This window comes from Sminthopsis crassicaudata, chromosome 3, assembly GCF_048593235.1.
Source record: "Sminthopsis crassicaudata isolate SCR6 chromosome 3, ASM4859323v1, whole genome shotgun sequence".
Classification (NCBI taxonomy): domain Eukaryota; kingdom Metazoa; phylum Chordata; class Mammalia; order Dasyuromorphia; family Dasyuridae; genus Sminthopsis; species Sminthopsis crassicaudata.
In genome coordinates, this window is record NC_133619.1 from 469,969,050 (window position 1) to 469,992,002 (window position 22,953).

A 22,953-nucleotide genomic window follows, 5' to 3' on the forward strand; every position below is an offset into this window, starting at 1 on the left:
CTATCATATTCTTCCTATTATGTCTTCTCTCTTATAGGTTTATCATTTCCGATACCATTATTTTTCTTTCATTTTAGTTCTAAATTCTCTTCAACTTGGTTTCATGAATGCTCATTAAATTTATCATATTTATTAATCTAGTTTCAAAACCATCTTAATATATGATTATCTATTCCATTTCTCCTCATGTTTTCTACATGTATTGCTTGAGAGAGTTTTGTCATATAGTTTGCCAAAATCTAAGTATATAATGTCAGAGAAATACCATTCCTCAGATTCATCAGTCTATTCTATCAAAAGAGAAAATGAAATATATTGTTTAGTTGTTTCAGTAATTTCACACTCTTTAGCCCTCCTTTGGGGTTTTCTTGGCAAAGATACAGGAGTATTTGCCATTTCTTTCTTCTATTTTTTTTTTTTTACACATAAGGAAACTGTGGCAAACAGGGTTAAGTAATTTACCCAGCCTCACAGAGATTGTGTTGCTTGCGGTTGAATTTGAACTGGGGTTTTCCTGACTCAAAGTCTGATGTTCTAAATTCACCTGCTCTTTACTATAACTTGTTATCACTGAAAAGATTTTTTGTTAAGGGTATATGCCCCTAAGAATTAATTCTAAATATGTCTCCATACTTCAAAGAGGAAAATAACCATTATGTTTAAAATATATATTTATGACCTTTGCTGCTGTCTTCCCATCTGTCCTCCCCTCCCCTCCCCTTTGTGATGGCAAAGAACTTTTCTGGAGTCCTAAATAAATTAGAACTAAATTACTAATTACTAAGTAAATTAGTAAATATCTGAGATTGTTTTCAGGTACCAAGTACAATGTTATGAATTCTTTGGATGCTAAAAAAAATATTCAACTGAATTTTATTCTTTTAATTAAAGATGTTAAAGTAAGGTCCTTCTGAAAGGACCCTCTTAAGATTCTGGTTTATCTAGGTGTAGAAAAAAGTTTTGTTTTAAATTAACAATAATGACTCACACTTATAAATAGTATTCAGGCATTTCAAATATCCTGACATTCTTTATATTTTATTGATTTTCACAATAAAGTCCTTTGAAGTTTAAATAATATATTACTTCCATTTTACAGATGGAGAAGGGATTTGCCTAATTTCACAAAACTAGTCACTTTTATACCAGGATTTCAAATTCCAAATGAGTATTTTTTCTTCTTATAATAAAGCTATTTTTAAATGAGAACCAGTGGGATTTTTCTTCTCTTTTCCCTTTTTTCAGGGTGTGGAAGATATGTGAATGTCAGTTATTTGTGCAATTACCATATGATGCCCAATACTATTTTGCACTCAGGAAGTTTGACACAAGTCCTAGAGTTTGTTTGATATTAAATTATATTGAGATTATTAGATCTCATGGCTTGAATTATGAAAATGGGATCTAGGTATGATCACTACTAGATTAAGCAGAATATGAATTTCAAAAATTGCTTATCTTTATAGACTTCACTATCTTATATGCTGAGTTTAAGGCTTAAAAGATTTGTTGCCTTTTTTTGTCCAACTGGCATATTTGGTCTCACTCTGGTATCCTCTCAGCAAACTACCAAATCTTAACTTCTATAGAAATGCCATTCAAAGTAAATTTATAACAGGAAAGTAGGGATTTAAAGCAACTTTGAACCTGTAGATTTTTACAAGTCATTGGGGCACTGAATACTTGGCAAGGGCATGGTAAGAAATGTCAATCTCATCACTACTAGTATATAGAATTAACTAAAGACAGATCTGATATGTGAAAACTGTTTGTAATAGGGTTTTTCTTTACTTCAGATTTCTATGAAGAAACCAATTAAAATGGTTATCATATTAATCTTTCAAGAAGATAGTATAAAATCTTTATTTGTGGATTTTGCTTCCAAAAGGTATGTTTTTTCTAATGTATTTTCTTGTTTATCTCTATTTTGCTCATGTCTAATATCATTTTTAAAATGAATTTAAATCAGTTACAATATAAACATGAAAAAGAGATGATATTCAACTTTATGAGGAGCAAATAATTTGATTTTGAAAATATATGTTTTTCAGTTAAGATCAAGTTAATTATATGTATTTATGCCTTATCTCTCACAGAAGTTTCTTGAGGGAAAAGACTATCTTAATCATCTTAGTATCTTCTGCATAACACAACTACCAAAAATCATATCTGACATTTATAGGAATGCTGCAAAGCACTTTACATACATTATCTCAGTTGGTCCTTGAAATAGACAGTCGTTTTATTATTACCTCCATTTTAGAGGTTTGGAAACTGAGCATAAGAGAGATTAAGTGACTTTCCCTGGTTCCACAGATATTAAAGTCTTTCTGTTTTCAAAAACAGAACCCTATTTATCACATCACACTTCATTCTATCCTAACACTTTGTACATAATGTTTAATACATGCTTGTTGAATTTTAATTATAGATTTCCCAAATCTTCAAATTCATAACTAATTTTAACTGTTTACTAAAAAAAAGTTATAATGTAAACAAGCAATGATAAAGTCAGAAATCTCAAGAATCACACAAAAGAATACAAATAAATCACTTAAAGAACAAGCTGTGTTCCAGGCTTCATTAGTTATAATTATCTCTGAACTATGCTCATCAGAGTGCACATGTCAGCTGGGAATGAAATACAATAGAGTGACCAACTTATAAACTTCTCTAAGCCCAGAAAGAGTTCATAAAACAACTGCTTGTGCATTTGGATTCATGTGATAATACCTCCTCTCTCTTGCATAAACTACTAGATGACACAGATGGGGCAATCTTATATTTGAGAGTTTCTTTTGTGGAAGCATTGGATTTTGAAATCCATTCAAGACATAAACTACAAGAAACCCATATACTGGATCTATGTCTTTGTGCTTTATTATGCAGATATCATCATTTTATGATATGAGATATTGATCATTCACATATATTTTTAAAGAACTTTGAGCAAAAAAAGGTCACTCACACATACAATTTAATGATTTAAAAACCATGGCAATTATGGACACATTTTTATTTGGCTTCTACACTTACCTAAATGGGATTTGCTGCAATTTGTCTCTAACTATACAGTAACAAAAGTTATACAAGAAAAAGTTTTATCATTGTGCATATTAAATCAATTTTATATTCTTTTTTCATATTCCAAATGATGTTTCAGTATATCATTTATTACTGATAAACAATTGAAACTTTTTTATTTTTTATATGAATTTCAATTGAATAAAAATTATTTTGTTTTGAAACACCAATTTACCATTTTACACTAAATTATATTTTCAAAGTTAAAGTCTTGAAGTATCAATATATAAGAATTCCCTGTAATAGTATATAAAACCTGTGTGCTGTAAATGTACTAAAATTACAAACCTTTTCTAGAAAAGTTTCTCAGAATTTTTAAGTAGTCTAAATATATTCATAGTGCATTTGCAAAAATGGTTATCTATATTTATCAACACATTTATATTTGTCAATATATGACAAATGTTAAAATAGTAAATATTTTCTTTCATCAGAAACAAAGCTTATTGGGTTGGATTATATATGTATAATTTTTCCAACATGGTCTTGATGGTTTAGAATAATTATAATTTAAATCTGATTTATAAAAACAGCCAGAGTACCACTGTATGAATGTACTTGTGCAAGACTTAGTGAATTTAAAGTTATATATTTCATTAAAATGATATAGCCATAAAGAGTAGCTATATGAAAATTTCAAAATCACTACTGTAAAGTTCTACTTTGTGACTGATGTTGCCTATCAGTAATAACTTAAATCAGTTATATCTGATAATGTCTATATTTAAATAAGTCAATATAAAAGTTCATTATGACACTGTGTTATTACATTCACAAGTGAGATCCTGGTCTATGAAATCTAGCCCACTGTAAAAAGTGTGATAAATAAAATTTGTCCCACATCCTCCAAGTCAATATTATTATAAATAGCAAACACATATACACACCCACACACACACATTCATAAATTTCTAATTGAACTTTCAGTTAGTACTGTAGACACATTTTTATTATAGAAATAATACTGTTCAACATCATTTTCTTGGAGAGCAGAATGTATAACTAATGCTAATACAAGGGGAAGTTCTAAGAAAAATAAAAATTTGGAAAATGTGTCTTACATCATAATATCTATGACTAAAGAAAATGCTAAGAAATAAATAACTAATTTATTTGTATTTCATGTAAAAATTTCATTTAAAATTCACATTAAATGGAAATGTTTCAAAAGTGTTGGATTTTAAGAGTAAAACCTACATGAATAAATTTTCATAAATAATAATGAAATGGCTATTTATATTTGTGATTTGTTATCAGAGGCCCATTAATCTTAGCAGCTCATCTATTGGGGTGATTAACTTTATATGATACTAGAACACTTTAATTTTCTGGCCAAATTTTTATTATTTCCAAAATATAGTTTTACTTTATCAAAAAATATACATGGGATATATTGTTTTTAAACAAAATACATTTTCAAATATAAAAGTAAATTTGTTTTGATGTTTACTCAATAAATAGCAATTCTGTGACAAAAATTTATTTTTAAAAGAAACAAATGTACATTTTTCATTTTTGGTATTAATTTCACTTATATTTCAATAAAGTCTATTAACCCTAAAGTATTAATGAAAGCTATTTACTACTACTTATCTTATACAGACATCTGCATCTTTCCCAAGGTAAAAAAATGTCTTCAATGGAAATACTCAAATTTAAAATACTTGGATAGATCCATTTATTAGTTGTTCTCATGCACTTTGTAAAGTATTAGTCCATGTAACTTTTAAGAGCTATTTAAGATAATTGTTAGAAATTCTCTGACTTGTGTCTACAGTCTACAGTCTCTCTCTCTGTCTCTCTGTCTGTCTCTGTCTGTCTGTCTCTCTCTCTGTCTCTCACACCTAGATCATTCAAATGAAAAAAATAAGTTTTCATTCTATTATCCAAATCTGTTTCTCTTTTGATATGAATATGTTAGTTACATTATTTCTTCACTCTATTGAGCATATATAGACAAAAATCATAATGAACTATATAGAAGAAGTAATAAGATACCTTTAAAGTTAGAAACTCATTCAGGAAAATTATCAATAATGTTACAAGCATATAATGTAAATATGAATGGAATATGGAAAATACCTAAAAATGTGAGCCTGTACCATTTAAGAAGTTTGTGATTTGCTTTAAAAGATGCAGATACCAAAACTATCATAGCTGATAATTTCATTCTGACATGAGTGTAAAAGGTTAAGTTACTATCTGAAGTAAGGTAATCTGGTTGCCTTTCACAGCAGCCTGCAAGCTCTGCAATCTGCATAGAGAGGGGCATTTGTCATCATTAGCTAAGCAGTGACAGCTGGCACCCAGGGTGTCCCAGATTCAAGAAGTGGCAGAGTTACTCTCTTAGTTTAAGTTGCCATTAAATACAGCATGTTTCATGAGGATAAAGGAATTCTTTATGTAAAACTTTATGATAAAATACTAGTGAACATATTTGAATTTTCTATAACATGCATAATAAAATGATAGCACACAATTAGCAGGATGCCTCTAGACAACAAGATGCCAGCATATAGTATGAATAAACATTCCCTGCCTGCTACCAAAGAAGAATAGATGTTTACAGCATTTAAACAGCTATGGTTGTGTATTTTTCTGTGACTTAAGATGCTAAATTTAACAAGTTTTAATTCACTGTATAATCTATGAAAAGTATAAATAAATTTTAGTCATTTCTTTTTTGTATCTCAATGCCTAACACTATACACCTTGCTTTTAATATATACTTAATAAAAGTCTGTTCAATAATTTAATTCAAAGAACATTCATAAATAGCCTTTTACTTGTAAGATACTCTAGGCATGATACAAATACTACCCTTTACCCCCCTAAAATAAAAGAAAAGAGAAATACAGTTTCTCTTGAATTGAATTCACATCTGGAATATGGCATGAAATTAGTCAAAATTAAATAACCACTATGTTCTATATGTTTAAAATGCTATAGAGAAAGACATTCAATTGTCTAAATAATTTGAATCATATGGATTAATGATCTGCTTGAAAGCATTTTTTTCTGAGAAATGTTTGAAAAGTTGGCTTTACAGTTTAATAAACTAGACCAACTATAGATGCATGGCCTAAAAGTTGTAATCAGTATGAAGTTTCAGAAAATAAAAATTCATAATAATCCTACAATTATAATTTTTGGTATTTTTTTTCTACTCAAGGGTCTATTAAGCAAAAGAAAGTTTAAATATTGAAATGATTTCATTTAAAAATTGAAAGAATACGAAAATTACATTCTTTCTAAAGTCATCTTCAATGTTAGGAAATGTAATCAATAACATTACAGTTTTATATTATTATGTAAACTAGTTTTCACAAATAAAACTAATTTTTGTGTTAATGTAAAATCTATGCAAATACATGCAGTCATTTATCAGGAAAGCTGACAAGCATTCCATATTGGAGGGGGAAAATGAAACTGCCTCAAGAATAGAGGCAATTAATTATTTCTGTATTTTCTCTTCCTCTGTCTTGAGGCACAAAAGTTATCCATCCAGTTAAAACAGCAAATGAAATAAAGAGGTTTTTTTTTTTTTATTTAAACACATATGGCTTTTGCCTGCAATACTGATCACCACAAGGTCTACAGATGCCCGTGGCTAAATTGTACACTGGCAGATGCACACAGGGGAAAACTGTGCTAATGCAGCGTGGAGAGCAAAACAAATGAAGAACTGAATTTGTGGAGAGAAAAACACTTTTTCCCCCATTATACATTTTCCTTACCAAACAGAGATTAAGATTGCAATAACACTAAAGTTAGTTTGCTGAATCAAAACAGAAAACAAAAATGTAAAGTTAAACATAAACATACATATACACGTTAAAAGTTCGTTAAAAAAAAACAACAACTGGATAGTCAAATATTTAAATTATTTCCACAATTAAAAGTTAACACATTAAAAATATTGCAATTACTATATATATGTGTACATATATACACAGAAACACATATTTGTAATTACTTTTAGTACAACTGAAAATTAGAAGAATTTATCAATATTAGTTACTTCCTTAATACCAATAAGATTTCTATAGTTATTAGCTATTTCTTCTGCCAGTATTATTAAAGGTCAAATAATGAGAGATCAATATTCAGGTTCTTTGGTAGTACCTGAAGTTTGCTTTTGTTTTGTAAGGAGAAAGAGCAAGCATTAAAGTAAACACTACTGGAAACATCTTATGAGATTTCATTAATTTCTCTACTGGGAGGCATGAATTTCACAATTTTTTTCAAAATAAAAGAATTATCCAAATAACCTACTAAGTAAATAAAAAAAGAACAGAAAGCCCATTTTGATATTTAAATAAGATAGAAAGGATTTCAAGTCAAAATTATAATCATCAATGAAAAATATTTATTAAAGGATCTAATATTTTCAGGATATTGACCTGGGTACTTGTAGATATGTAGCAGCAAGAAAAATTAAAAATCTTAATTACACTAAGGTTTGATATTCATAGTCATTTAAATGTAAATGCTAATTATTTCTAAAATGCAGATACAAAAAAAGCATTCCATCATTTCTGTCTCTGTCTCTGTCTGTCTCTCCCCCCACATCTCCTCCACACTCAGAGAGAGAGGGAAGAAAAGGAGGAAGAGAGGAGGGAGAAAGACACAGAAGAGAGACACATACATTCATACACACACACACACACACACACACACACACACACACACACACACACACACACACACACAGAAAGAGACAGAGACAGAGACTAATACTGGCTCCAAAAAAAAAAAATTAAAAAGTACCCACTTATGTAATATAGGAAGCAAAATTACCATTTAAACTTGAAAAGACTTGTCCCCAAGGAAAGAACACAAGTGTATTGTCAATTATGCCATAAAATTTTTTTCCTTTATAGTGCACTCTGGTTTTCAACTTTATATTTGGTGAACAAATTATAAAAAAATTTTATTTGTCTAATTCATACAGGAATAATAACATAACTTTGTTGTTGTTGGGTTTTTTTCCCCCCCATTGGACAAATGGCCATGAAAACCCCAACTGTGTGTCAAGTAAGTTAAGGAAGACCTACTTTCAAAAAAATTATTATATATAACATAAATAAGGAATATTTAAAGAACTGCTCTTCCTAAATTAGATGCTGTATCTTCCACTAATTTCTTTTGCTTAAAACCATTATTTCTAAGTATGCCAACATAAATTTTTAATCAAGAAGAGTGCTCATCATTTTAAGATACCTGTAAGTAAGAGTTTCATGTGAGACTAGGTGAAGAACACAAAATCATAACATAATCATAATAACACAAAATTTTTAAGAAAATAAAGCTGAAGGTACAATTTTAATTCCCTCAAACTATCAAGTTTTCTAAGATATATGAAAACAAGAAAATTCTTTAACTTTAGCATCTTTAATTTGGACATATGCATTTTAATACATAATTACATACATAAGCATTTACTTCTAGTACTACTTTCCTTGATCAACCATTTTTGTCCAACCAGAGAACAAAATGGAATGTCAGTGATTCTAATTAGAGCGTATTAGGAATTAGTGAGCATATTAGATAGTATTTAAATAATTGTTTATAAAGTAGAATGTAATTAGGTAAATTATATCTTTTATAATCTATATAATCATCAGCTCAAAAAAGAGATTTATGATTTAATAAACTAATTTTATGCTTTTCCCCCTTTGATGACTATGTTGAAGATAATGTAATAAAAATAATTTAGTCATTTTATAGTTTCTACAATTATTTTTTAGGCTTATAATTGCATTACTCTTTCATTTAAAACACTGGATTATGAGATCTTTCATCGGAAGTCAACTTCAAAAACTATACATTTTGAATGAAAAAGGATATGCAGTCACTGGAAGCTGATCATCATGGAGCTAAATTCTCAAGGTCAATATTGAATATTTTTAGTTGTTTAATAATATACAGCATGAAACAATAATGAGAATGCTTTAATTTTGAATGACCCATTACAAATTTAGTAGAATAAACATAAATATTCTGATGCTGAGTGTAACAAAAAAAAAGAGCATTCTGAATAGTTATGAAGACTTAAAATATATATATATATATGTATATATATATATATGTGTATATATATATATATATATATATATATATATATATATATATATATACACTACCTGGATGATGTTTGTAATAATGAAACTGATTACTTTGGAGTATGTATGAACTCAACATGTTTTATTACATTCAATAAATCAGGAGCTTTAACATAAACTGTTATTAAGACGGTTTGGAGGCATTCACCTTATATTGTAATGTGACAAATATATATTTATGATATAATAATTTTTGAATTAATGATGAAATCCAGAAGGCTAAAGAGCTTCGGTTTATATTCCCAAGTGAAATGGGAACTGAGGTATTATCCAGTTAATTTGAGTTACAGAATATAAGAACAAAAACCTTCTGACAAATATCAAGATAGTTGAATTGATTGTGGGGTTTAAAAAAAAATTTAGATATAGATAACTGCTTCAGTTTTTTACTTGTGCTTGTGTGTGTAATTGAATCTTTAATGTGAAAATTATTATCCCTTCAACATCTGGTATCACCAATAGAAAATTTGATCACCATGGGAAAAAGGATCTAAAAAACAAATAACGACATAATTATGTACATCTCTGGCTATGTCTATAGCAAATAGGTAAAGTGGGTTAATCTTAATAATTCAAGTAAGGAATTCTCTTCCCAAATCTGAAATATACATATTTGAGCCACACTTAATTGGATAATTCACGTGAAGAAATGTTGTCAGAACCTAGTATATTGACGGACATGCTTCCCTCATTTCTATATGCTTTCCGAGACTTATTAAAATAAATATTTTCCTATAGACCCATGATGTCATCTATATAAGTTTTCCTTCATCCAGTCAAAAACATGAAACAATCACTTTAGAAAACTATTTTTATTTCAAATGCTCTTATATGTCGAAATGGGAATGGGGAAAAGTACAGGTACTATCAAACTGAATATTCAGAAAGGGTCTCTCTACTTTATGTAATGTGACACATAAAGAAAACTCCCCACAAATATCTGTCTTAAATTTCTCCAGTGTAACAAAAAATGTATTATGGTTGGCAGACAAAACAGATGAAATAGTTGAGATGCATTAAAAAAAATAGTATGAGAGAAAGAAGGGGGGTAGGAAGGAAGAATGGAAATAAGATCTATTCAATGAGCCTTCAAAGCCACTCCAGCAGTAGGGATAAATAATTTAATAAACTCAACTTCATATTCTTTTATATCTCCCTGGTGCAATAAGCAGATATTAAAAAAAACTTTAAATTCATGAATAGTGGTATCCAGAATCATAGCCACCAAATAATGAAAAAACACAGGAAGTAATATCTCTACAAGCACTTTACATATATGTGCATATGCTCTAACAAACCATTATTTTTCCCACATGAAAAGACAGTATTGTGGAAATTTATGAGCCTGAAACTCAATTTTTCAAATTAGGTTTATTAAAACACAAAAACCTTTTATTCATACATTCCTCAACATAATTGGGCTTTTTCTGTATGTATGTGCTAATAAGGTGGCTATTTACATGTCACTTTGTCTACAGCATGTATGTACAAAAGATTAGATAGTGGGGGGAGGGATAATTAGGAAATATACCTTTCTGTTTCATATACTTAAATTTTTTGAGAATAAAAATATTTTAAATAACTACATTAATAGTAATATAATCTATGATGATAAAATGGCATGTAAATACTAACTCTATTTGGCCACATTTTCAAAAGGTTAGACCACAGGATAACCAAATAAGTTCAGTACATGGTCACAGAAAGAAAAGATTCTACAGTAGAGTCTATTACAACTCAGGGTTCTAAATACCATACAAATGTAAACATGTAAATCATGAGACTCTTGTTCTCCTTTCAATTAGGTCAGTTTTAAACAATTATCATTCTATTATTAGCTCACATCAAGAATGTCTGCATGCATACCATTTGAAACAATCCAGCATTTATTTCTTCAAGCTGGAAAGACTAATAAGCAGTCTTTTGCTGCAATACTAAAAATTAAATGTTCTCATATTTTAAGCAAAAATATTGACAATTCAAAAAATTAGTTCGAAAAAGTACCACAGCCAATTTTTATAAGTTCACCAAATATGTTAATCAAAGTATTTTATGTTATCTTGGTATATTATTCTACAATTTTAAAAAGTTTGCTTTAGAGGTAAAGTACATATTTTTAGAGAAATGATGCATAAAATATTTCAATATTCAAAGCACAGAAAAACATTTTAACTGAATTAGTGTAAACCAACAACTCTTAGATTGAACATTTTTCCTTCATGGGACATTACAATCATAAGAAAAAGAGAATATACTACTTCATTTAAAACTTTAATTTTAATTTTCTTTTCAGCAATAACTGGTGTGTCTAGGATCAACTGAAAGGTTTTTACTATACAAGACAATTCATTTCACGTGTTCATTGTAACAGAAAATCACTGTGTTGCAGCAACAAGCAGGACTTGCACAGGAGTAATATTATAGGTCGTCCAGTTCACCAACAGTGACAGCAGCAGATCTGTGAATCTTGTGTTATGTAAATCACTGTCAGCTCCATATGTGAATGGTGTTCAGAAACGCAGTTTAAAAAAAAAAAAAATCAGCAGTAGCCTCACTTTCCTTGAAACTGAATTACTTCACTTTCCTGGAATACACTTTGACTAACGAGTTACCTTAGTCCCTTCTCACTCTCCATTTTTCTTCCTCAAAGTGTAAATCGTTAGTGAAAAGCCCCAGGTCGCACCAATTAGTTTGCACAAAATGTTTCGTTGTTTAGCTTCGTTTTAACCCAATTAGGCCGAATAGGCTAGAGAGTCTCTAAGATCTACCACCTGCGTGTCTGGGTTTTTCAGAGGGTCTATGGCTCCCTCCCACTGCATCCCCATCGTGTTTCACATTAAACTCAACTGGAGGGCTGATTGAGCATGGATACAAACATATTAAATCACCTCAGTAGGCGTTAATGTCTCCCAAAACTGCCCCGGGGATTTATTTGCCCCCATATTCCATCACACCCAGAATCAAATGTGTTCATTTCCAGGTGGCCAACAAAAACAACAAAAAGAAGGGAAAACCAAAACTTTAATCATAATAGACAAATAATACATCAGAAGAGTCTATGGATTTTTGGATATTCTTGAAAAAAAAAATAAAGTAACCATTCTATTTTGGGGTAGAAAAAAATTGCTGTAAATTTTGATTATAAGTAGCTAAAAACTGAGAAACGTTCAAGGGAATTCATGTTGAGTTTATTTTTTGTGTGATTGCTGAACACTGAGGTAAAGTACAGTTAGGAAGAAAACAGGAAGGAAAGGGGATGGGCAACAAGGAAAGTGGTGGGGGATGAGACTAGCAGAGACAGAGAAAAGACCAGGGGGGAGGGAGTAACTGGGGGGGAGTAGCGACACAGGCAGAAACAGATGCAGAGACAGGGAGGGAGGGAAGCAAAAAGAAGCAGATAGGTGTATAGGACAGTTACTGAGAGAAGAGATTAGGGAGTAAAGTCTAGGGAAGCAGAGGGGAAAAAAAGGGCAAAAGACAGCAAAGAGGGGCTGGACACAAAAAGCAATTTTCATTAGGTTAGGCACTAGTAGAGGCAGCTTCTTCCTTTTTTCCCTGAGAGGCAATAGCAAAATACTCTGCTAGTCAAAACTTCTGCTATGATTTGTCTTCTCTTACTTCCTTTTCCTTCTACAAAAGGTAGCCTTGCGTTTACTAGTAACTAAAAATTAGGCAAAGATAAAGACGGAGCATTTAAAATGTTTTTTTAAAACCAATTCCCAGTCTTATCAGAAGGACGAGTTCTTGGCTAAGGAAATCTACGGATGGTGGAAACCCAGAATTTACTTTGTAATTTCTACCATGTAACGGAATTTAATAGAATTCTCTATAGATTACTGAAGAGGGCAAAGAATGCACGGTTTTGTGAATATTTAAAAAATAAGTTGTGAAATATGAAGTTAACACTTTTATTTTGTAGGAATAGTCTAATACAAATAGGGAAAATCTCTTGAGACTAGTTACCTATAAATGGGTTGGGGGAGAGGATAGGGTGTCTGTGAAGAAGAAGCAAATAAATTATTTTAAAATGGGAGAGAAAATTAAAAATAGTTTCCCACAAAATGTGGAAATTCGTTTGGGTATTTTCAAAATTCATCCCACTTTTTAAATATAAGGGAGAACACGACAGTATTCCTTCTATTTTGATGCATTTTGCTAAAACAAAACAAGAAAACCATTAAGCATATTAAGGTAATACTATGTAAGAGAAGCTTTATTCTTTTCTGAGTTTTTAAAAAAATTAACAATTAAATCTTAATTATTTTAAAATTACCAAAATTAAACATTTATTTCTTGACGTTTAATTCATCTTAAAATATGATAAACTATTTTTTTTTGAAGGCTACTAAAGGAAGCAGAGATGCTACAAAGTAGTTTTTGGCATTTTTACACTCTGCACAGTTAGGCTACAACAGTGGACACTTGAGAGAGAGTTCCTAAAATACAGATATACAATCAAACCCCAAATTCCAAAACTTCAAACTGTCAGGTTAGTAATACGCCAGCATATCTGCTATCTCTCTTGTGCCCACATTGATGACAACACAGTTTGAAATAACTTCATATTGAAATAAACTATGAAGAAAAATAATTGCTATTTATTTTTTGAATATTTTCAAATTCTCCATATATATTACATAGCTCAGCATACTGATATTGGAGAAAAACTTGCAATCACAAAAGACAAGAAACTGAGTTGAAGGGGAGGGAGAAGATTTACTAAGTATATAACTTTTTTTTTTTTTTTAACTTAGTTGAGTAATCAAAGGATTAATCAAGAAATCACCAGACATTTTAACAACTGGGATTTTAAAGATTTGTTTCAACTGCCACAAATAAGTCAAGTAAAGAGTATACCAAATACGCATAACTCAAAAACAAAAACAAAGCAAAACAAATCTAATTCAGTGGCAAATATAAAATGCTATTTAAAAGCTATTTTATAGATGCCTGCTATCTAAAAAGAAAATTTCAAAATTGAAAAATTACAAACATCTACAAGGTCAAAGGGAGAAAAATAATCTGACAGCAAACACGAGTTAATGAATTTGTCTATGAAAACTCCCTTCTAGTTCACCGACTGATGAATGACCATCAAATACACCTGCAGTCACATTTCAAGCCGTAGAGATACAACCAGGGTTTCACTGCAGAAGAGAAGGATTTTGCCAAGTTCTTTCAAAAAACGTCAATATGCCTCAAGTAACACCAAAGCTAAGATTCCTCTTGATTTCCAAAAGTATCTAGGTAGCCTGGGTGGTTTTCTGCCGGCAGCAGCCTCCTACCTTTGGTTTGCGTGTCTATATCCAAGAGGGGGGATTAATTAACCGGGTTTGAGCTGAAGTAGGCTGCGGTGACGAGCCCAGTGGCGATTGGCCGCCCGCCTGCCTGGCCCTGCCTTTATAATTTCCACTCGAGTGCATCTGGGCTCTTATACAAACCAACAGCAGCTTCTTCTGACATACATACACACACACACACACACACACACATACACACAAACACACACAGACATCCAACACTTTTACACCATCTGATTAACAACCTGGCACACATTGTGATTACAGGAAAACATAAATAAATACGAAAACAGTTGATTATTTTGACTACTGGAAGAGCTTTTCTGTGTCTCAGTGCAACTTTTGTTTTTATTGCTGGGAAGGTGATCTCTCCATGCGTTTCTCTCACACGGATTCTTTAAAAGAGGGAGAGGAAGAGAGACAGACAGACACAGAGAAAGTGAGCCAGACAGGGGGAGGTGGTGGGGAAAAGTAATCTTTCCCTTTAAAACCGGCTGGGCTCAAAGATAAAAGCAACTGGAAAGCAGCAACTGAGAAACAACAGCTACAACGCATTGGAAAGATTTTTTTTTTTTTTTGGGGGGGGGTTACGTTTCGGAGGACAGCAGCCTGTTTCTCCTCTGAAGTTGGCTCCAGCTTTAGCAGCCGCATTGGATCCCACAGCCTATTGTGAGACTCCGGTGTACAATCCGGATCTCTGCCCCAACATGATCGCGGCCCAGGCCAAGTTGGTTTATCATCTGAATAAATACTACAATGAAAAATGCCAAGCCAGGAAAGCTGCCATCGCCAAAACTATCCGAGAAGTCTGCAAAGTAGTTTCGGACGTACTGAAGGAAGTGGAAGTGCAGGAGCCCCGTTTCATCAGTTCTCTCAATGAAATGGACAACCGTTATGAGGGTCTGGAGGTCATCTCACCCACAGAATTTGAAGTGGTACTTTATCTTAATCAAATGGGGGTCTTCAACTTTGTGGATGATGGTTCCCTGCCAGGATGCGCCGTGCTAAAGTTAAGTGATGGGCGTAAAAGGAGCATGTCTCTATGGGTGGAATTCATAACAGCCTCCGGTTACCTCTCTGCTCGGAAAATCAGGTCCAGATTCCAGACTCTGGTGGCTCAAGCAGTGGATAAATGTAGTTATAGGGATGTGGTAAAGATGGTGGCGGACACCAGCGAAGTGAAACTGAGAATAAGAGATAGATACGTGGTGCAGATTACCCCGGCTTTTAAGTGCACGGGGATCTGGCCAAGGAGTGCTGCCCACTGGCCACTTCCCCACATCCCCTGGCCAGGACCCAACAGGGTAGCAGAGGTCAAAGCTGAAGGCTTCAACCTCTTATCCAAGGAGTGCCACTCTCTAGCAGGCAAACAGAGTTCGGCGGAAAGCGATGCCTGGGTGCTGCAGTTCGCAGAAGCAGAGAACAGACTACAGATGGGAGGCTGCAGAAAGAAATGCCTCTCCATTCTCAAAACCTTACGCGATCGACACCTGGAACTGCCAGGCCAGCCCCTGAACAATTACCATATGAAGACTCTGGTTTCTTACGAGTGTGAAAAGCACCCCCGGGAATCGGATTGGGACGAATCTTGCCTGGGCGATCGCCTCAACGGAATTTTACTGCAACTTATATCCTGCTTACAGTGCAGGCGGTGTCCTCACTACTTCTTACCAAACTTAGACCTCTTTCAGGGCAAACCTCATTCAGCTCTGGAAAATGCTGCCAAACAGACGTGGCGACTGGCTAGAGAGATACTTACTAATCCTAAAAGTTTGGAAAAACTTTAGAGGACAATTTTAATAAGGGCCGAAACGATTCCAAAATCCTGATGAAAATTAAACTTCCTGTTTGAATCACAGATATTCCACTTGACAAAGCAAACAATAGCGTCATGAAAAAGGAATTTACCTCTTAAGCATCATGAAGGGGGGGTGGGGTGGAGAAAGGGGAACGAAGGGAGGGGAGAAAAATTTAAACTCGAGAGTATAGAGACTTCAAATAATTTTTCGCTTCCCCTGAAAAGTCCGAAACACCTGGAAACAACTCGGCAGTAAGACAACCCGTTAGTGACTATCCTCTCTATAACATCAATGGATTATAACAACCTCTGGTGATTTTAGGTACCTCTGTCAGTGAGTAAATGATATTTGGATGAGTCATCAGAAAACACGTCTAATGTACATTTTAATTTGTATCAAATATTGTGATCTTACATTGTCTTTGAAAGTGTGGATGTTGGTGTTTTGTGATTTGGTGAACAGAAGTTAAAATACCATTTTTGGATTCTTCAGGACATTCTCTGCTAATGGAGATACCATTTAAAGGTAGATTTTTCTCATGGTACTTTTGTTAACTGTCTTTAAAATTGTCTAAACTTAAAAGTTTACATTTCTGTTCAAATATAGTGCTTGTTCTATTTCTAACATTCCACAAATATACTTGAAATGTTATTTAAATATATTCAGAAGAAATTTGGATTCTGCTTATATAATAACGCTTGAATATCTGAATTATATATTTGAAAAAATGCACTTGAAATACACTGGATTATTACTTTTGTGAATTAGATTTTAATTTCTGTTGCTGGTTTTTATTTAATTACAAGCTAATAAATGAAGTAAAAGAAAAGATGTTTCAATTCAGAATTTTTTTCTATTTGAAAATTTATTATGCTTCATTTTGAAAATTAAGCCTATACATTCTTTAACACCTCAGAAATATAAAAGTATAATCAGAAAAAATATAACTTCAAATAATGATGAAAACCATTATAACTTTAACTACTATAGATTATTAACAACTGTCAGTTCTTAAATTATCAGCAGCATAACTTTTTAGTGATCAAAATATAATCCCGCTAGAAAAGACTTTCTTATTCAGGTTAGGTTTCATTAGGAATATTAAGGAAAAGTTAACTCACTAGAACAAAGGTTATTAAATCTGGCTAATTTTATGAAATCCATCTCAATGTTTGAATTAAAGAATAATACAATAAAAGGAGATGACTAATAAATGTAGTATAGTTAGTAATAATAAGATGAAGATTACTTCTGATCAACAATATTTTGCTTGATAAAGATGACAGCAGAATAGTAAAATCAAAACTCTAATCAGCTTATGCCTAAAGGCAATGACAAAATGCAATACAAATGGAAATTATTTAATATTAAAATGTGTCTAAAATTATTTGATTTGTTGTGAATGAGAGAAAAGAGTTTGAAAAATATCCTGCTTGAATTAAATATTTATAGTCAACAAGTGCTGAAAAGAGCAAATCAATTTTCCAGTTCTCCAGTTAAAAGATTGGCTTCATGATTTTTTGCATGTCAAATATTGTTTCAGAAAGACCAATTCTGTGATAATTATTTTATTTAACTGTCAGAATTTTAACACTAGACATGTCTAGGAACCCAGTTCCAATCCTATTGGGAATTTATTTTTGAAAATATTAGAATGATTATTCTTGAGAAAGATTTTAATGAAAGATCTCTGCAAACCAATGCAAAAGATTCCTTTTCTACCTCTCTTCTCAAATACGGAAAATTACGTTCACAAATGTACTATGATACAAATATGAAAAACAGAAATCTGATTATAGAAAACAAAGTATTGTGGTTCAAGCAAATCCTATCAGATTCTCCTCCAAAACCTTCTAAAGTAGTAATTGTATAAACAAAATACAATAATTTGTTTCTTAAATGTGACCAAGTATTTTGAAATTTCATATACTAACATACACATCTTTCAAAAATAATGTTTAAAATAAAACAATGTAAAAGTCAAGATTTTTTTTTGTTTGTTTTTTTTGTTTGTTTTTTTTTTTTAAATCTTTTTTGGGGAAGTTTTGGAAAAGCTTAAATTCTTAAGGAACACACAGTCAATTTAAAAATACAGGTAGAATTTTCTAAGGTTTAATTTTTTCCTTTGGTTGCAACTTAAGCTTTTAGTAAATGATCCACATTGCTTCTATTTACACTTTTTTTTTTGGAGGGGGTGAGGAATTAAAGGCATTACAATTAAAACCCATTCTTAGAGAAAAGCCCATCAAATCTTTTGAGACAGTATGAGATCTCAGTTACCCCAAGGGATTTCAGGGCAATTGGCTTAACTACCAAATCTGCCCAAGTTCATACAAAGGCATTCACTGAAAGTAAAAATGTTCCTGCTGTGGTAATAGAGGATTTAAAATTATGAATATATTTGACTTTCATCACCTCCACACGCATTTAAGAATTAGAGCTGCAGATATATTGCACTCGTTTCCTTTGCACTTAAGAAAGGCAGACTCCATTCTTTTCTTTTTCACTGGTTATTAAAAACAAACAATAACAAAAACCCCTTAGTCCACCAACATTCTCCTGCATCCATGTAATAATTAAGCCACAAATTCACTAACGGTGTCAATGGATCCTTTGCAGTACGGGTACTCACTTTGGGGTCGATCTTCTTGAAGGCAGGATCGTCTTCCTCTACCTCAAAGTAAATTTCCGTCGTAGTGATGGAGAGCGTCCCCTTGGCCACCACCACAGGGGCTATGAGCTGAGCCGGCGTGCTGAGGACCACGGGGCCTGCAAGACAAGTACAGGGTGTCATACGATCACCGAGCAGCAGAAGCCTTTGCTGTCGGGAGGATGGGTGACTCTACGTACTACAGGTTTGGTTAATAGAATGGTGCCTTATGTCATTTCCCACAATTCAGGGGAACCCTGTCTGTATGAAAAAAATCTAAATAGTTTTTACTCCTTAATCTATCATCAGTTTCAGAATGAGTTATCATTTTGTAAAACATCAAAAGCTGTCCCTCAGCAGTACAAAACTTCCCTGGAAATCCTGTGTGGCGGGCTAAGTGGTCAGCACGACTTTAAGGCGCTGGGGACATCGAACACACATTTCCCAATGAAAGCTCAGTCTTTCCGAAGGCCTCGGATGGTCACTGTTATCCCAGGGACACAGGATTATGCAGAATGGTGCCAGGGTCGAGAAAGCTGAGCTTCTCCAGGGACTCCAAGGAGAGGGGGTTGGGGAGAAGGGACTAAAGAGGAAAGCCCTAGTATTCGGCTCTCGCATCTTTTTAGCAAAGTCAGATTAATTTCAATTGATCTCAAAGTAGCAAATAATTGTGAAGCGAGACATCTCATTTATAAGACAATGAAAACACTAACAGATCATCTTCCTGGGGAGTTAGTGGAGGCTGAAAACTGAGGAGAAACTTTAACAAGAATCTAGTCAGAAAAACCGTCTGAGACCACGCCCGAGTTTTCTACTTTTCAAGGAGAGGGAGCTGGATTGAGGGGCAAAAGGGTTTCTGAAAGTGTGCAGGCCAAAAAGCGGGAGGGGGTGGGGGGGAGGAGGAACGGCTTGGGCTTTTGATTCAACGGACCAGAGATCAGCTCAAGTAGGGAATTCGTGAATTGAAAAAAGCTGTACTGATGTAACGGGGTTACAGAAGTTATCGCACCCAGATACGCACACCGTAAACTGGAAGCCAGTTCTGGTTCTGGCGCCAGGTAGCTCTTCTGCTACTGAGTCTGAGAACTCGGCCTGCTCCCTCCCGAACAAAGCTCCCACTTCAGCTCATAAAATGCCCGGTACTAGCAATAAGCCAGCCTCCGCCCTTCTCACCCCAACCCGCCCCACGCTCTCTAGGAGTCGGCGGGGGAGGAGAGAACGTGGCCTGGGGTGGGGGAAAGCAGAGGGCTGGAGGGGGGCGCTTGTCCCAGCCTCAGGCCGTGCTCCGGGCTCTCTGGCAGCCAGCAGCTTTGGGGTTGGCAGTCTCAGGGAAGAGGGAGCCGATCTCTGCACGGCGTGCCTTTTAATTCTTTCCCCCCTTTTCACAATAAGCACATAGACTGAATTAGCCCCGTATCATGATATCTGTCACGTTGTTTATGTTTTACTTTGGTTTAACACTCAATTTGCGATTCTACTGCAGAGCAAAGTGTCAATTCCTTTGCCGAATTAAAAGAAAAGACGAGAGTAATTTATTTTCTGTGTAAAGGAGTATCTGAAACAAACTGTTTCAGTGACAGCTTTCAGCCTCTGATGGTGACAGTTTGGATACTATTGACGCAAACTCTATTTTCTTTCATTTTATTGTTTTCTATCCCCTAATAAGCCAGGATAGCCTCTTGACCCTAGTCAGCTGATGTGGATCACATGCGCCCGGTGGCTGGTTCATTTTCCCTTTTCCCTTCCATCTTCTTTCCGTTATTTCCACAGTGGGAGCCAAGCAGAATCGAGATCCACCTTGGCCCAGCCACGCTTTTCTTTCCAAAGGGCAAGGCGATCGATCCGAAGCGCCACTTTAAAGGCTCATCAATCTTAATCTAGGTTGCTCAAGTAATTATGCCTGATTCTCTTGTACGATTACAAGTGGATTTGGGTTTCTATTCCCCAGGCTCCCCTTCTTTGTGTTTATTGAAAGATTCGTACAGACAGCAGTTCCCTGATTTGCTGATCCATTTGCCCCTTTAAACAGACCCTCCATCCCCTCCTTTAACTCTTCAGCACCCGAAGGCCACGGGATTTTCTTTCTATGAACTTGACTAATGGACTCTCTGAAAAAAAAAAAAAAAAAAATGGAATGAAGGCTGGGATTTGGGGAAAGATGTGTGTATGGGGGGGGGAAGGGTGAAGTGATTTGGTTAGAAAAGGAGTCCCAATAAATCTTTCTAGTCCTTGCTAATTTTCAGAATACCCCATAATTGGTCGGTGATGTCTGGTTTTATGCAGAGAACTGTCACTTGGTCACTCAGGGAAGTTCACAAAAAAGAGTAAAAAGTTTCTTCTAGGAAGAATAATTGCATCCTTTAAGTCCAAAAAATAAATGTTAAGTCTTTAATCTAAATTGGGAAAAACTTGTTAATTTCTTAAAAGGAAACCTATTAAAAATATTTAACTATACTTTTTTGATTTTCTTATTAGCAGATAAAATTACTAAGGTGCACATTTTCAATAACTCCTAATAAGAACAATTTTTTTTCTACTCAGAATTTTGCATTATAGAAATAAGAAAAGGATTCCTTTGAATTTAACTCTGATTTAGTTTTAGGGGGTTAAAACCTTTTCTGAAGGAAGTGCTAGCTTGGAAAGGTCTCTAAGGGAAGTCACTCTTTAAGAAAACTACAAAATAAAACATTTAGTTTCAATATTGTATAATTTTTACACTTGTCCTTTGAAAACCTCCAATTACAACTTCATGTATCACAGAATATTTAAAGAGCACTGAGTCTTTTTGTTACAACATTCAGGGAGCAAACTAGTGATTGAGGAAATATGAAGTTAATCCACTATTGCTATGTTTTAATCTAGGGGAGACTCTGGGTTTTAAGGATTTGATACTGAACTGCTTACATAAGGCATAATAATAATAATAACTTTAGCACTTTCATAGGTCATCCAACCAACCATTTGCATAATAAAAACTATAATAACAACTGCAGCACTTTAAATGAGTATCTGGAAATTCTGGAAGCCCCTCCAAATATAAATGCTCATTAAAAACAAAAGAGCACCATTTCCTAGCACTAGACAGAGGACATTCTGGCCGACTTTAATCTAGAAAGATAAAGTGAATGCCTACAAATGTAATCCCTTACTGAGGTTTGGGGGTTGAATCTAAATATATTCATTGTAGTCCCCACTGTTATAATAATAATAAAAACAAACATACAAATACATCAATGATAGTTACTCAGTACATCTTTACACAAATAGTATGTAAGTACAGTAATACAAATAGATAATACTAAAACTTCCTCCCATTGTACTATAATCCAAGGATTATAATGTCCCACCTGAGATAGCAACAAAAGGCATTGGTCCCTCCTAGAATTCAGTGGTTTAAAGAGCATTGCCCCCATATTATTTTTGTAGTTGAACAAAAGACAGGTTTCGTTATATTGTCGTTAACAAGTATTTTGAGCAAAGATCAATCTTTGAAAAGGAAATGAATGACAAAAAAAGTAAATAAAAAATTCAGCAATTCAATATTAAGACCCAAAGGCTCTAAAGTCAGTTGGGACGTTGAACTTCATTTTAGATTCAGTTTGGTAAATAAATACATATGTTTTGTATCTGTTGAGGGAAGTGTTAGTCAGACATACTGAAAAGATAGGCTGTTTAAAAAAAAAAAATCTGTGTTTGAAAAGTACTTTTAAAATCAGGAGACTAAATTTAGTAATTTCCTTCTAATAATTTGATATTTATAAATTCAAATTTAAATCAATAAGGACAATGTATATTGAAAGTTTTGAGAACTATTAATTACTAAAGCAAAAAGGATGAAGTTTAAAGTGAATTAGCAAATACTGTCCTTGGCCTTCTCAATTTTTATCTCAGTTATTGAATTTCAGAAAATGTAAGAGCTAAGAAAAAAATTTTTTTAATATAGAAAAAAATCTTATTGATGTGGCAAATACATGGTGAACATACACCTGGGGGGG

The 22,953-nt window shown here is 33.3% G+C and overlaps 2 protein-coding genes across 2 annotated transcripts in view; one reads left to right on the forward strand and one right to left on the reverse strand.

Annotated features, from left to right (window-relative positions):
* Positions 1-22,953, reverse strand: part of NBEA (neurobeachin) — a 699,286-nt gene that overhangs the window by 187,724 nt on the left and 488,609 nt on the right. The window contains 1 exon segment of the mRNA XM_074303499.1: positions 18,941-19,077. Coding sequence (XP_074159600.1) covers positions 18,941-19,077 — 137 coding nt within the window.
* MAB21L1 (mab-21 like 1) lies at positions 14,626-18,292 on the forward strand. Its single transcript, XM_074303501.1, has one exon. It carries the CDS (start codon positions 15,217-15,219, stop codon positions 16,294-16,296), a length of 1,080 nt encoding a protein of 359 aa, XP_074159602.1. The 5' UTR covers positions 14,626-15,216; the 3' UTR covers positions 16,297-18,292.

Excerpts from the sequence above, each read along its gene's own strand:
- MAB21L1 (XM_074303501.1), top strand. The coding sequence starts at position 15,217 with ATGATCGCGGCCCAGGCCAAGTTGGTTTATCATCTGAATAAATACTAC.